Source organism: Hippocampus bargibanti, linkage group LG14 (genome assembly GCF_051943395.1).
Source record: "Hippocampus bargibanti isolate YZ-2025 linkage group LG14, ASM5194339v1, whole genome shotgun sequence".
In the NCBI taxonomy this organism is placed as follows: Eukaryota; Metazoa; Chordata; class Actinopteri; order Syngnathiformes; family Syngnathidae; genus Hippocampus; species Hippocampus bargibanti.
In genome coordinates, this window is record NC_142747.1 from 21,599,158 (window position 1) to 21,613,581 (window position 14,424).

The 14,424-nt window shown below is 45.9% G+C and overlaps 3 protein-coding genes across 4 annotated transcripts in view; 2 read left to right on the forward strand and 1 right to left on the reverse strand.

Annotated features, from left to right (window-relative positions):
* The window catches only part of LOC148888867 (porphobilinogen deaminase-like), a 116,561-nt gene that overhangs the window by 8,968 nt on the left and 93,169 nt on the right, over positions 1–14,424 (reverse strand). The window lies entirely within an intron of this gene.
* Positions 556–8,245, forward strand: LOC148888868 (coatomer subunit delta-like). The gene is made up of 10 exons (XM_089014565.1): positions 556–774; positions 2,224–2,487; positions 3,183–3,362; positions 3,857–4,062; positions 4,129–4,290; positions 4,365–4,530; positions 4,931–5,078; positions 5,852–5,960; positions 6,533–6,737; positions 6,989–8,245. Exons 1-10 carry the CDS (start codon positions 772–774, stop codon positions 7,076–7,078), a joined length of 1,533 nt encoding a protein of 510 aa, XP_088870691.1. The 5' UTR covers positions 556–771; the 3' UTR covers positions 7,079–8,245.
* Positions 8,661–14,424, forward strand: part of phldb1b (pleckstrin homology-like domain, family B, member 1b) — a 46,238-nt gene continuing 40,474 nt past the window's right edge. Inside the window, exon 1 of the mRNA XM_089014547.1 lies at positions 8,661–11,212. The gene's annotated coding sequence lies outside the window, so the exon portion shown is untranslated. The remainder of the gene's footprint in view (positions 11,213–14,424) is intronic.

Genomic DNA, 14,424 nt, shown 5'->3' on the forward strand with positions numbered 1-14,424 from the left:
CAGTAGCCAAAATGGAACTGTATAGTGCCACTTAGCAGTTTTTTTTTGACAACGATACTCGTGCAGCGTGTTCTACCGTAAACAAATTCCTTGTGTGTTCTACATACTTGGCAATAAAGATGATTCTGATTCTGATTCTACACCAATCCCTCTCTCGTTCAATTATCACGGTTTTAATGTAAAAAAAAAATAACGTTCAGGAAAAAAAACGCCGAATGACCCCGAGGTTTTGTACATGGCTGTAGCTTGATTGGTTCCCAGCGCTGACGCCACCCGACGACAGTCCTGGTCCCCATTAACCGCGAAAAACGAGGGATTGCCGTAGTGTGCACCCAATGGCAACCTCAGCTAGAAACAGGAAGTGAAACTTCTTTCCAACAGACCGACATTTCCATGTTTTTGTTGTTGTAAAAACGGTCAGAAAGTTACCAGATTAAGAGCTGTTACAAGAGGCCATTTGATTATTTTTTTAAAATCAAAACCCAAAAAGAAATGTAATCACTTGATTTCTTTGTCATCGTAAGAATCACCAGACGCCAGCGTTTTGCCGTGTGGGTTGGGCTAGCAGCGCTGTACTTCCGGTGGAGACGTGGCTCTGCGCTGCTGCCATCTTGACGCCAAGCAAGCAAGCAGGGCAAGCAAGCAAGCTAACGAGCCAACATCTTCGAGCCAGCCGCACCGTCTCACCTTGCCGTTCCGAGTCATTCAAAGGGCTGAAGCAAACACGACAAAGAAGCAGAAGGCCTCGGCTCTATAGAAAGCCAAGCAAAAATGGTAAGTGACTATCATCTGATCCATCGAGTGAAATACGTTCAGTTGAAGGCCCAACGAACGAGCTTCATAACATCAGGCTAAGCAGCACTTGCCTATCTCAATGCCGAATTCTACAATACGCGTTGAGTGATTATCGTTGACGCCAATTTAGTCGGAGTCATTGAAGCGGGAGTGTTGTGACCGAAAGAGCCTCGCAGTTGTGTGCTGACGTGAACTAGCTCCCATCTGGCTTTAGCTTTAGCTTTAGCACCAGCCGTGCTAACGTTGCCTGCTGCCAGTGCGCAGGATCCTGTCAGAAAGCCTTTCGAGATCACGTCACGTCACGGCACTATCCAGTCAACAACACGCACACTGCCAATGCCTTCTATTGTCTTGTGATTTTAGTTTTTATTATATGTGTGTGTATTTATCGCGGTTTGGTACGTCCCCATTGAGCCATTAAACACCTCTAAACTTGAGGAGTGCATTTCCCGATGTGGGCAATAACCATTGGTATGTTCATTCCTCTTTGATTAGAATGATATATATATATATATATATATATATATATATATATATATATATATATATATATATATATATATATATATATATGTGTCAACGGACAGTTAGGACGGCGGAAAAAATCATTGGCACCGCCCTACCCACTCTCGAGGACTTGCATACTGCAAGAATCCAAACTAGGGCGCGGAAAATCCTACTGGACCCTCCGCACCCTGCCCACCACCTTTTCCAGCTACTCCCCTCAGGCAGGCGCTACCGATCCATGCGCACCAAATCCAGCAGACATTTAAACAGCTTCTTCCCCCAAGCCATTAACTCTTTGAACTCTTTCAACAGTAGCCAAAATGGAACTGTATAGTGCCACTTAGCAGTTTTTTTTTGACAACGATACTAGTGCAGCGTGTTCTACCGGAAACAAATTCCTTGTGTGTTCTACATACTTGGCAATAAAGATGATTCTGATTCTGATATACCTTTAACCATATCACGTTTCTCAATTATTTCTATTTATTGCAGTCGACTATCAAAGTCAAAGTCAGCTTTATTGTCAAATATGCTAATATGCATGACATACAGCACAGATGAAATTAATGTCCTCTCGGACCCAGCGTTCAAGGCACTAATAGCGTGGCTAAAAGGACATAGAAATGACAACAGACTATACATGTAATTTCTGAATGTAAAGTGAGGTAGTGTCGTAATGCAAAAACAAACAAGAGAAAGGGTTGAAGTGGTTGATTGCAGAACCTCACGGGAGTACGTATGCCGCGGTTGTAGCGAGGTAGACGGAGACGACAAACATTCTATCTTCCTTCATCTGATAGTTGTCCACGCTAAGCGCTTTGTTCCAGCTTCAGCTGTTGTTAAAGTGCTCTGTGAATGAATATGTTTCGCATTGTAAGTGTTGACGGCGTGTCATCACAATGCTCACCGTGTGATCTTCAGGTGCTGTTGGCAGCGGCGGTGTGCACCAAGGCCGGCAAGGCCATTGTGTCCCGGCAGTTTGTGGAAATGACGCGGACGCGAATCGAAGGGCTCCTCGCTGCATTTCCAAAACTGATGAACACGGGGAAGCAACACACCTTTGTGGAAACGGACAGCGTCCGTTATGTCTACCAGCCGCTGGAGAAGCTCTACATGGTCCTGATCACCACCAAGAACAGTAACATCCTCGAGGACCTTGAAACACTCAGACTCTTCTCTCGTGTGGTAAGACCAGGGCTGGCTGTTTGACGTCAGCTTCATATCAATACGTTGACGTTAGGTTGGATTAGCTTCGGTCGCAGTGGAGAAATGGACATTTCACAGCAGTGAAGAACTAGAAAAACAAAATACAGGAGCTGCTGTCAAAGCAGCCGCTCTCGCGGCGCCATCTTGAAGTCGAAACGACAACAACAAAAGCTAAATAACAAATCAGTCATTCGGTCTTGAGCACTTTGGGCACCCTCTTTGTTGTATGAAGCTGTTCGAGATAAAAAAAGGAGAGGCTCAAAGCATCATTTTCACCAGTGGATCAGAGACCTTATGGTGGAATTGCACGTCTGCTACAAGCCAAATGTTGAAGCTGTAGCATCCGTTGACGAAAAGAAATTGTCTCACATCTCCCGTCCCACGTCAATCCGCTTCAATTCCAAGCCGCGGCCATTTTTTTTTTCCCTATCGTTGTCATCCATTTCTGATTTAGCTCTACGCTCCGCTTACTCGGTTGAGTTTTGCAAGGGTGTCCCCATGCGATCTGCAAAAGGGTCTCCATCCAAAAGCTCCAATATTAGCACTGGTTATGTGTCCATTTGATTGCGGAGAACGTCTTTGAAAGTGTGCCGTCTTGCTGAAATGATAGCAGCCGAGAAACTTTGTGGGCTCTTGGGAAGCGATGTCAGGTGACTCGGCTTGCGCCTCCCCAGATCCCCGAATACTGCCGCGTGCTGGAGGAGAGCGAAATCTCCGAGCACTGTTTTGACCTGATCTTCGCCTTTGACGAGATCGTGGCTCTGGGCTACAGAGAGAATGTCAACCTGGCGCAAATCCGCACCTTCACCGAGATGGACTCCCACGAGGAAAAGGTTTTCCGCGCCGTCAGAGAGGTACGTACGTTCCTTCGCCAAAAGTCAACTCGGGTTGATAGATTTCGTGGCAATGGCAATGGGAAAAGAAAAGATGCAACATTGAACTGCTCTGAACTGCGGACGATTTGTTGTCTCTGGTCAAGAACTATTGCTTGATGCGCCTTGCTCAAAAGACCTCTCAGAGATCAACCGAAAGCATAGCCAATGGGGAAATGGTGGGAACAACATTTGGCTTTCGTCAACATTCATCGTAAGAAGCCATTTTCCAACCATATTTTGAACTATGACCTTGACACCGGGAGCTGTGGAGGCCAGGATGATGTCGTGAAATTAATGGATCAAAATATGTGGTTTCAAACTTTTATTAGACTCGTGTGGCATCGTGAATACCACAATATCATCTAGCTAGCTATTGCAAGATAGCCAGCTATCTATAGGAATTTATGTGTTTGGCGAATAAAGTTTTTTTCCGACTCTTGAAAGTATGTGATCGACCGACCGACCGTTGTCAGACTCAGGAAAGAGAAGCCAAGGCTGAGATGAGAAGAAAGGCGAAGGAGCTGCAGCAGGCCAGAAGGGACGCGGAGCGTTCCGGCAAGAAGGGACCGGCCTTCGGTGGCTTTGGCAGCTCTGGCATGAGCGCCATCTCCTCGGTAACCATCATCGGGGAAAGCATCGTGGAGCCCCAAAAGCCCAAGATGGCGGCGGCGCCAGTCAGGTAGGCAAAATCGCCGAGCCGTCTTTGAAATGGCCGCCGTTGGTTTGCCGAACCGTTTGTCTTCAGACCGAGCGGACCGAGCAAGGCGCTGAAACTGGGGGCCAAAGGGAAGGAGGTGGACAACTTTGTGGACAAGTTGAAGTCAGAGGGCGAAACCATCGTGGCGTCCTCCGGGAAGAGAGCCTCGGATCTTTCCAAAGCTCTCCCGCCGCCGGCCAACGTGGAGAGGTTTGTCCAGAGACTCCACCCGGATCCAAACGGCGTCATCGCCGCCGTCGTCTGATTTGACTTTCCCTGGCCAGCGTCCACCTTCGCGTGGAAGAGAAGATCTCGCTGACCTGCGGGCGTGACGGCGGGCTGCAGAACATGGAGGTGCTGGGCATGGTGACGCTGCGAGTCACGGACGACAAGAACGCGCGCATCCGCCTCCTTCTCCTCAACAATGACGGCAAAGGATTACAGCTGCAAGTAGGTGCAAGTGCTAGCGTAGCGCGGACGGACGGACGGACGGACCATTTAGAAAGGATGGTGGAAAAGTGGACACTCACTCACTCACTCACTCGGCACAATGTCAATCATCTTTATTGGCCAACTGTGTAGAACACACACAAGGGATTTGGCTCCGCTAGAACACGCGACACGACTGGCATCATCCAAAAATTGCAAAGAGGCACCATACACTTTCCAGTTTCGAGAGTTAATGCGATGAAAGCCAACCCTGCCATCTAGCGGTGATTGATCACACTGAAATCATCAGCACGCTTTGATGACTGACTGATACTTGGTGTATGTCGACGTACTTTTGCCATTCGTTGAATGAGATGTGGAGCAGCTAGCAAGCGTGCCGTTGCCACCATTTGCTCCTTAGACACATCCCAACGTGGATAAGAAGTTGTTCACATCGGACGCGGTGATCGCCCTCAAGAACCCCGACAAGTCCTTTCCTCTCAACAGTGACGTCGGCGTGCTCAAGTGGAGACTACAAAGCACCGACGAGTCGCTCATACCTTTAAGCAGTAAGTCCTCGTCACGTCTGCTCACGTTGGAAAGCGCTCATTGTTGGCCTTCATTTGAGGCCAACAATTATTTGCTGGTCATTTTGGTCAACAATAATTGTTCGATTTATGTGCCAGACGTTAATTTATTTTTTTTGGTTGAGGGGGACTAGCTAGCGAACTGCATGCGAGTGTCGGTCTCGGTTGTCTTTCATTCCACACAGTTGTTCTCATCCTGTGACTATAAAGTGTCCTTGAGAGTTTTGAAAGGTGATATAGCTGGCCATCTAGCTGGCTACCTAGCTAACTATCTATTTGCTGTCTATGAGCTATCTGGCTGGCTATCTAGCTAGCCATCTAGCTGGCTACCTAGCTAAGTATCTATTTGCTGTCTATGAGCTATCTGGCTGGCTATCTAGCTAGCCATCTAGGTGGCGACCTAGCTAGCTATCTATTTGCTGTCTATGAGCTATCAGCTATCTCGCTGGCCATCTAGCTGGCTACCTAGCTAACTATCTATTTGCTGTCTATGAGCTATCTGGCTGGCTATCTAGCTAGCCATCTAGCTGGCTACCTAGCTAACTATCTATTTGCTGTCTATGAGCTATCTGGCTGGCTATCTAGGTGGCGACCTAGCTAGCTATCTATTTGCTGTCTATGAGCTATCAGCTATCTCGCTGGCCATCTAGCTATCTCCCAGAAAAAAAAGCCCAACTTATCCTGTGACCTTGAGGATTTTGAACGGCGCCTCTAAATGAAATGGATGAATATGAATGTGATGACTTGTCACTCAGTAAACTGCTGGCCTTCGGAGAGCGGCAACGGCTGCGACGTCAACATTGAATACGAGCTGCAGGAGGAGAGCCTGGAACTCAACGACGTGGTCATTACTATACCAGTGCCGTAAGTCGATCAAAGAACGCACGCCGAAATCATCAGTAGTATTAACTCGTTCACTGACCATTTATTTATTCGGGGATTCAAAAATGTGACGTGGAGCACCATTGCAGAATTTGTTTGAGTTTTGGTTTTTCTTGCATGGGCTGCCGCAGCGATAAAGCGCTGTTCAGACCTCTGGCAATGTCCACGAGGGGGCAGCATTTGCCTTTTTTTTTCCAACTTGAGCTGTTGTTAAAGCTCGACATAGACCGACATTGCATTGCATTTTGGACAGCCGCCCTCATTTCAAGATCATATAACTCCACACCCATATCATTTAAGAATTCGCTTTTTTTCTCCCCGATGAAAGAAGAGAGTAAGGTTTCTTACGCTGCATTGAATGTTGATGTCGTCCTCCGACTCCATCTTGTGTGGGTCCTGCAATTGGAGTGAAAATGACAAAAACCCTGGCACTGGAGTGGACTCGTTTTTCTTTGTTGTTGCAGTCAATGAGTTCCAAGAACTAACACGTGGCCGTACTTTGGCGTGTGTGTGTCATGACAAAGCGTGTGACTTGAAGCTGTTCCCCTGCGCAGCTCTGGCGTGGGCGCTCCTGTGATTGGCGACCTGGACGGCGAATACAAACACGACGGCAGGCGGAACGTCCTGGAGTGGTGCCTCCCCGTCATCGATGGCAACAACAAGACCGGCAGCCTGGAGTTCAGCATTAGCGGACAGCCCGATGACTTCTTCCCCGTTCACGTCTCCTTTGTCTCCAAACGCAACTACTGCGACATCCAGGTAGGATGGACTCCAAACCTGATTGGCTGGCTGGGACACATCAGCAACAAAAGACAAGAACCATTTAGGGAAGATAACGAGTGTTGCTAACTGATTACAAATCCTCAACGCTTTTGATGACATTTTGGCAAAGATAATCAAAGTTGATGACGCATCATTTGCTTTTTCAGACCACATCAAAAGAGATTGACGCATGGACTAAAACATACCCAGAATGAATGCCTTTTATCTTTGTCTCTCTGTCCCATCAGGTTGCCAAAGTGACGCACGTCGACGGAGACGCCGCCGTTCGATTCTCATCTGAGACCTCCTTTGTTGTCGATAAATATGAAATCCTGTAAGAATATTCTAAAAAAAAATAATAATAATAAGTGGGGGTACAAATAAAAAAAAAAATGGCCCATGAAAAATAGTCCAAATCTGCTCCAGAGACCGATTGACAATTCCTTCACTTGCCCATCCTGTAGAATATTACACGTCAACGGAATGACATCATCCCTCTGGCAAATGCGCGCGGAGATGGATGTGTGGGAAGAGCGAGGAGATCATCTTTAGCGTTTAAAGTTGACATTGTGCTACTCCAGCGAGCGGGCCGCTGGCTCGCATGGCGCTCAGTCTTGTCTGTCCAGCACTTGGGGGGCCAGTGGAATCAGCCTTCACTCCATTTGGCACAAATACTTGCAGTTGTTGTCTTGCAATAGTTTGATATGTGGGGGGGGTCTTGCTTTTTTTCCCCCACATGTCCTTAACTGCAGATTCTTTGGTATCATACGCAATCAAACTGTTCTCTCTGATATCTCACCCCCACCTCACGGGAGGCCATGTTGTTACAAAGGTTGCAGGTTGGACCTTGCCGCAAAAACAAATGCTCCAAATATTATATTCTCTCTGCAGTCATTTTTATTCAAACTGATTGCAACGTGACCTTTTTTATTTCCAACTGTGATGGTTTTTGCTGTCTACGTTGTCATCGTTTGAGATGGAAAAGCAGAGAGCCCTTTCAACCAGTCATGAATCCAACGTTGATCTTTTTTATAAGAGCCATACAGACCAGACCCCCTTTCACACCAAATGTCACTTTGTTTCCCCGTCGTGCCGGTTGAATCATATTGAAATGAACATTCAACGTGGGCCGCGCACAATGCAGCTCAAAATGCAACACCTCCCCCATCACTCATCACCCCACAACCCTAAAAAAGGCAAATACAGTAACAGAGCATTTTAAAATTGGGCCCTCCACATCCCAAACGAGTGTTCATATTTGTTTTCTGTTTTTTTTTTTTTTTAATATCTGACTAAGATTATTCAGAATGAGAATGTCTTTCTTGGTTTGTTTTTTCCACACAGACTCCCCAAATTTCAAGCAACGGTTGAATGGATGTGTTGGATTTAGAAATGAGTAAATCAAGCCTTTTTAATGACATTTCTGAAGGGGAATCGTGACATTCCATTGTACAATTAGGGGGGGACAGAATCTTTAATGTAATAAAATGTATTCTTGAAAAGTACACGTTGTGTGACTGTCAATTGAAATGAAAGTGATGAACCATTGTGAAAACTAAATTCCACAAACTGGTGATGGGCTGGCGAACGGAGTCTTCCCGTTGAGTCAGCCCAGAGGTGTTCGATTCTTTTTGGGGGTCTGGAAACACATTGTCATGACGCTTTCCTCTCGGGGGGGCCATCTTGAATTTCAGGAAACTGTTCGAATTGTGTCTGGCCCGGTTAAGGACGACGCCTCGTTTTGACGTCCAAAAACCTTGACAATCTGTTCGAAAAGACATAAATAAGCAAACGAATAACGTCACGTATTCATCTCGTTAACCGAAAGTAGATCAACTTTAATGACGTTGAACAGATTAGCGATTCCTCTCGCACTTTGAAACACGACGCGGAACCGGAAGTGATCCGTGACAAAATATTCAAAATAAAGCATTGAGGTTTTGAAGAAAAACATACATATGAAGGTTCGCATAGAAACGTTAAACGCCTTTACAAAACGAGACCAAATCAATGATGTTTTTTTGTCATGGCAACCAATGACTCAATATTGGCTTCATTTACAAGAACGTTTAATCTCCTCCACACTTTACATACAGAACGCACAACAAATGACTGAAGAACTAGTTTTGAAATCTGAAGTCAAGAACTAACTGTTACGGCGAAAGGCTGACGCGGTTCGTTTTATAAAATAAGTGGAAGGAGAAAAAGCAAGCAAACGCAGGACAGAGCCCGTGGTTCGAACTCCCGAGGGCGGAAACTCGGATCAATCCTCAACAAATACTTTGATTTGTATCAATTCATCTAAAGTTTTACATTTTCCGTTTAGACTCTAAACAGAAACTGTATCCTTGGCGTAGGAATGTGTAACGGAGTTGTGCACTTAATTAAATTATGAAGGAAGTGACGCAACGGCGCACAGTGTGGCACCATGTCCCGCCCATAGTTCCAGGACAATCTGGGGGAGCTTAATGGTGAGTCGCAATTTTCTGTTGGTCTCGATTAACGCGCATTTTCATGACAATATCTTATTTTGTTTCCCCTTTGTACTGTCTAGTGTTATCTAATTGGTTCCCTTATTCATTTCGAGTCCAGATTACTTTTTGTGTCATTATTTAATTCACGTTTTGTCGAGTGGAACTTTGAAGCACATGTGCTTCATAGTGCTTTTCTATTGCGCAGTTAATCACAAGACGAAACCCATGCGACTTCACCCATCCCTTCTGCCATACTGTGTTGCAGGTAATAATTGTTTCATTTCGTTTTTATTGAACAATATTTAGTTTGTTGTGTCGTGTTTCATTTGCCCGTGAGTGTTCATGGCGGGTTGAACTGTGCGCCATTACAAGCGCACCGCGTGATCTGCCGAGTCTCCGCCTATGATGCGTTCAAGCACATCGTGTAAATCACCACTATACGATCACACGTTGTTCATTCTGTTTTGTTACCTGCAATGTTTTGCATATTGAGAACAATCTGGAGGAGATTGTTAATCACAAGGCGAAACCCATGCGACTTCACCCATCCCTTCTGCCATACTGTGTTGCAGAAATAAAAGAAATAAAAAGACACATCCACGCGTCTGGTCTCATTAATACGGCAGCATCTGGAGATGAAGACAGTCACTGTTGTGACACCCGTCACAAATGGTAAAGACCCAGTCCTGTGTGTTCATTAAAAATACATTTTTTTAAATTCATTCTGTCATCGTCTGGTGCATTCCAATGAAACTCGAGACGTTGTGTTATGACCCGTAGAAGTCGCTGGTGAGTCACGCGTAAATTTAGACGTCTCTTTTTTAAAATATAACAGGGTCCCAGTTATCCCCAAAATAAATAAGGAAATGAAAGATTGACATAAAACACTGGACAGCGGCGGTGGTTCGATCGGGTATTGATTGAGTGGGAGACATAGTGGTAAACATATCCCACTGAGTTAAACCAGTGCAACCGCACCCGGAAGAAAAAAAAACAGCTGAAATAAGAGTAAGTTTCATGTTCAAAATGTACCGTTGCGTCTCGAACGGTTGGAGTCTAACCCCTCCTTTAGCGTGCGTATGTGTGCGGGACGGGGGACGTCGGCCTGTGAGGAGCCGACTCCAGTCGTTCACTTTAAAGAACCGTCTCTTAGTGCAGGTTCGTTCGCGAACGACACAGCAATGCTAACCGCTAGCACCCGAGAAGCATCTTGAGCAGTCAAACGGCTCGCTCGCGATTAAAACCAAAAACGACAGTTGGAATGGTGAACGCCTACTGATCCAAAAGCAAAGAGCACCGATTTGGTTCCCGAGCAAACGTTGTAGGAGACGCCGTCCCCACCGCGGCACAGCTTGATAGAAAGGGGACCGCTTGCCCAACTGGCCAACTTGTGATGCCACTTCTTCCAACTGCTAAGCCGGTTTCTTTCTTGGCAGCAAAGTCTTGTTTTGTCATCCGGAAAACCGCTCAGAAGAAAAATCCCGGTTGTTTTTGCTACCGTGGCATATTTGTCAAGTTCTAAAAAGAGTCGCTCACGGCAGATTGCAGACTGACCACAAAAAAGGAAGATCCGGCGAGACGTTGAACAGATGGCAGATAGATGCACTTGATGGGGGAGGAACCTGAAATGAGTCGAAGAGCACCCCTACTTACGACCGAGCGGAGCATCGCATTTTGTGAGCACTCACAAAAAGAGGCTGTGCCCATTTTCACTGCGAATGAACCGGACGACTAGCTTTGAAAAGGCTCTCACGGGAGGGTGAGGGCGAGGGTAAGGGTGAGCCCGACCGCCCTGTTGTTTTTGCCCCCCTCTTTTTTGGAGGGGCGGCTGAGTTTTGACCGGGAGTGAAAACGGCGCTCTCCACTCCGATTTGGACTCTGGGGAGGCCACTTGCGAACGGGTTCGCACTTGGAAGAGGGCAAAGTTGGCTTCCATCCCACCCGTCGGCAACTCAATCGGCGCATTTAGTGATCCTGCTGAAGAAGGTGCCATTCAAGGTAGGAGTATATGCTCACCTTATTTTTACTCTTTTCCTTGGTATAAGGCGCACCCCTCAAGAATGGTGTCTTTTCAAACGTTTTCCAGATATGAGGCGCAGCCGACTATCAGACGCACCTTTCATAAATGACATCTCTCAAATATCAGGCACACCACATGAGAAGGCGCTAAATGTCAACTTCTTCTTTTCCTTTTGGCTTTTCCCTTCTCGGGTTGGCCGCAGCAAATCGGTGTCCTCCGTCTTCAGAGGTTTGATTGGCGTGTTTGTTTTCATCCATGGCACATTTCTGATAGAAGCCACGCCACATCAGATGGCGCTAACGGTAAAGGGCAACAAAACACTCCGATTTTGCCATCATTTTCCTCTTCTGATGTCAAACACCAAAATAGAAATTGCAGCGTGGCATTGGAGTAATGTGGTATTTTTCTCAGCTCAAAAAGTTTGATCACAATACAATACATAATGATTTATATAGTGCTAGCCAGAGAACGAGCTAGCCAGCGGGCGAGCTAGCCGGCGGACGAGCTAGCTAGCGGATCTTGAAATGGGTCAGCTGTCCAAAATACAATGCAATGCGCACATCTAGATTGATATAGCGCTTTAACAGCAGATGAAGCTGGAACAAAGCGCTTAACATGGACAACCGTCTTGTAGAGAAAAGAAAGAATTTCTCCATTCTTCCATCTATTACTTTCTGGTGCTTTCTCCTATCTTTGTGACTGCTTTAGTTCCTGCATAGGATAGTTGTCCTTGTTCCAATAAGAAATGTAATTTTCTGAGATTCCTCCTTTAAAATGTTGATGTTCCTTTGAGGTTTTCACCAATATTTTAGCCTTCAATGTTTAGATTTTTCTTGAAAAATGCCAAATCTTCCCCTTGGAATGATGATGCCAAAAAAGGAAAAAGGATTTTGGTGTCTGCTGTCAATAGTTGCGAGACTCAAGATGACATGACATAGAAGGCGCAGCGGGCGGCGTGTACGCTCATCTTTGGAGGAAAGTCAAGGATTTGGGGTGCGCCTTATACACCGGAAAATACGCTCACTGTTTCCGGCAAGCCATTTGTCCTTTTAATTGTTGTTGATCAACAAAACGGCACAGAAGAAAATCCGCATTCTGCCCTACAACGCACAACATCCTGTCAAGTATTAGTTTTGCCATTTGTGCAAGAAAAAGAAAAGCTCTTGAAAGGTGCTGAAAGCGGAGAAAAGGATGTCTGAAAGCCAACACATTCTGTACGCCGCTGTGGAATTTGCTTTGGGTCGCCGTTCAAACATCAACAAGTCGACTTTGCAGCAAGGTGCTTTGCTTTCTCACACCTTTGTTCTTCTCACGCTTTCAAAAGCATTTGACACCCACATTCCACCCACAAATTGTTTGGGGACAAAATAATCACTCACATTTTGGAACCTTTTCTTTCCGACGTGCCAATTGGTCGAAATCCACACAAACGCTTCCATTAACTCATTCACTGCCATTCACAAATTTATTCGGGAATTAAAAATATGATGTAGAGCACCATTCCCCAATCTGGTTTTGTTTGTTTTTTCATGCAGGGGGTGCCGATAAAGCGCCGGTCATTGCCTCTGGCAATCTTTTTTCTTTTCCACAAGGGGGCAGAATTTCTATTTTTTGGTTTTTTTTTTTTTTCCAGCTTCAGCTGTTGTTAAAGCACTAAATAATAATAATAATAATCCATTTGATTTCTAAGGACCTTTGAAAATGGACACTTTGCAGTCACATGATGCTGTGGAGAAATGGTGGCATTTGATTCCAAAGTATGCCGTGAGGCGACATGGAGGCCTTCTCGCAGGCAGACCTTATTTCCTGGCGAACGCTACCCTCTAGTGGATTTGCAGTCAACCACACCGCACTTTTTAGATGAGTCGCAGCTGTCGCTGCAGTCAAAGTTGTGATCGTCATCAAAGAGTTATTAAGCGTCGGATGGATTCAGACGTAGCACCACTGAAGGCCTCGCTGTCAAATGCCCGGCTGAAACCAGTACCTTCTTCAACAGCCATTTTCAGCCTCCCCCGTGCGACTGTCATAAATCATGAAGCAACAGGAGGTCAACCAGAGGGTTGGAACGGATTGTGCTTCACCTGGAAGGTTCGGCCGTCTTGAACTTTTAGCCGCTTTGCAGGCTCACTCCACAAGTCGGGGTCAATTTGGGCTGCGGCTGCGTGATCTCAGGGCAACGTGCATGTGTTTACTTCAGCCACTCTCAAAGGAATGTGAAGAATGTCAGCAGAAAATGATTTCAGCTTTTGGTGAAAGTCACGACGGCCAACTTTGGCACACTTGTAGAGCGCTCAGCTCAAAATCAAGGAAGGAAACAGCAGTGCGCTTTCTATTTCGGTTCAGTCTGACGAGGGCAGACTAAAATAGCCCAGAATATTCTTTTTAAATGAGCTCAAGCATACAATTGCACACACGCTAGCTTGAATGAGCACATCCATAACACATTCGGGAGGCCATCAAAGACATCAATGTTTTTTCAGGCACGCTTTTGTCCATCGGTCTACCAATGATTCAGATATATTTCATTGCAGTGACGGACCGTCAAGGCCCGCGAAGCCTTCTCTGCTGGCCTAAAAATAATCTGAATTAGAATATTGTCCATGAATTCTTATTCAATAATTTCAAATTGTTTTTCGGCTTCCTTTCATTATTTTTCCCCCGTCGCGCTGCTTCCACATGTGTCTTCTCATATTGAAGCAATCACGTTTCAGCCATCATTTGCGACCAGGGTCACAAATTGACCTGGACGCCTTCACAATCCCTTCTGCAGGCCCCGTAGCATCAAATAAGTGTCAATCAAACTGTTGCTCTAACCAATCAGATTTGGAGTTGGCAACCCAAAAGAGGCACCGACGCCATCTTGAAGACGCTGGTCAACGTCAAGAGTTTTCGCAAAGTATGATTGACTAGTCAATAGCCAATACTGCCCCCCCTGGTGGAAGAGAAAAACATTGCCAGAGGTCTGACCGGCGTTTTATCAACCCCCCCCCCCCCCTTTCCAGCAAAAAAACAAAGCCCAAACACATTGGGGAATAGCGCTCCGCGTCATATTTCCCAAATACATTTGGGAATGACAGCGAATGAGTTAATTCATGACTGAGCAGACGAACAGTTATGGGAAAAAGAAAGAACTGAAAGTGTGTTGTACAGTGAAAATCAGTTCTCCAACTCCAACTTAGCGACTTGTTTC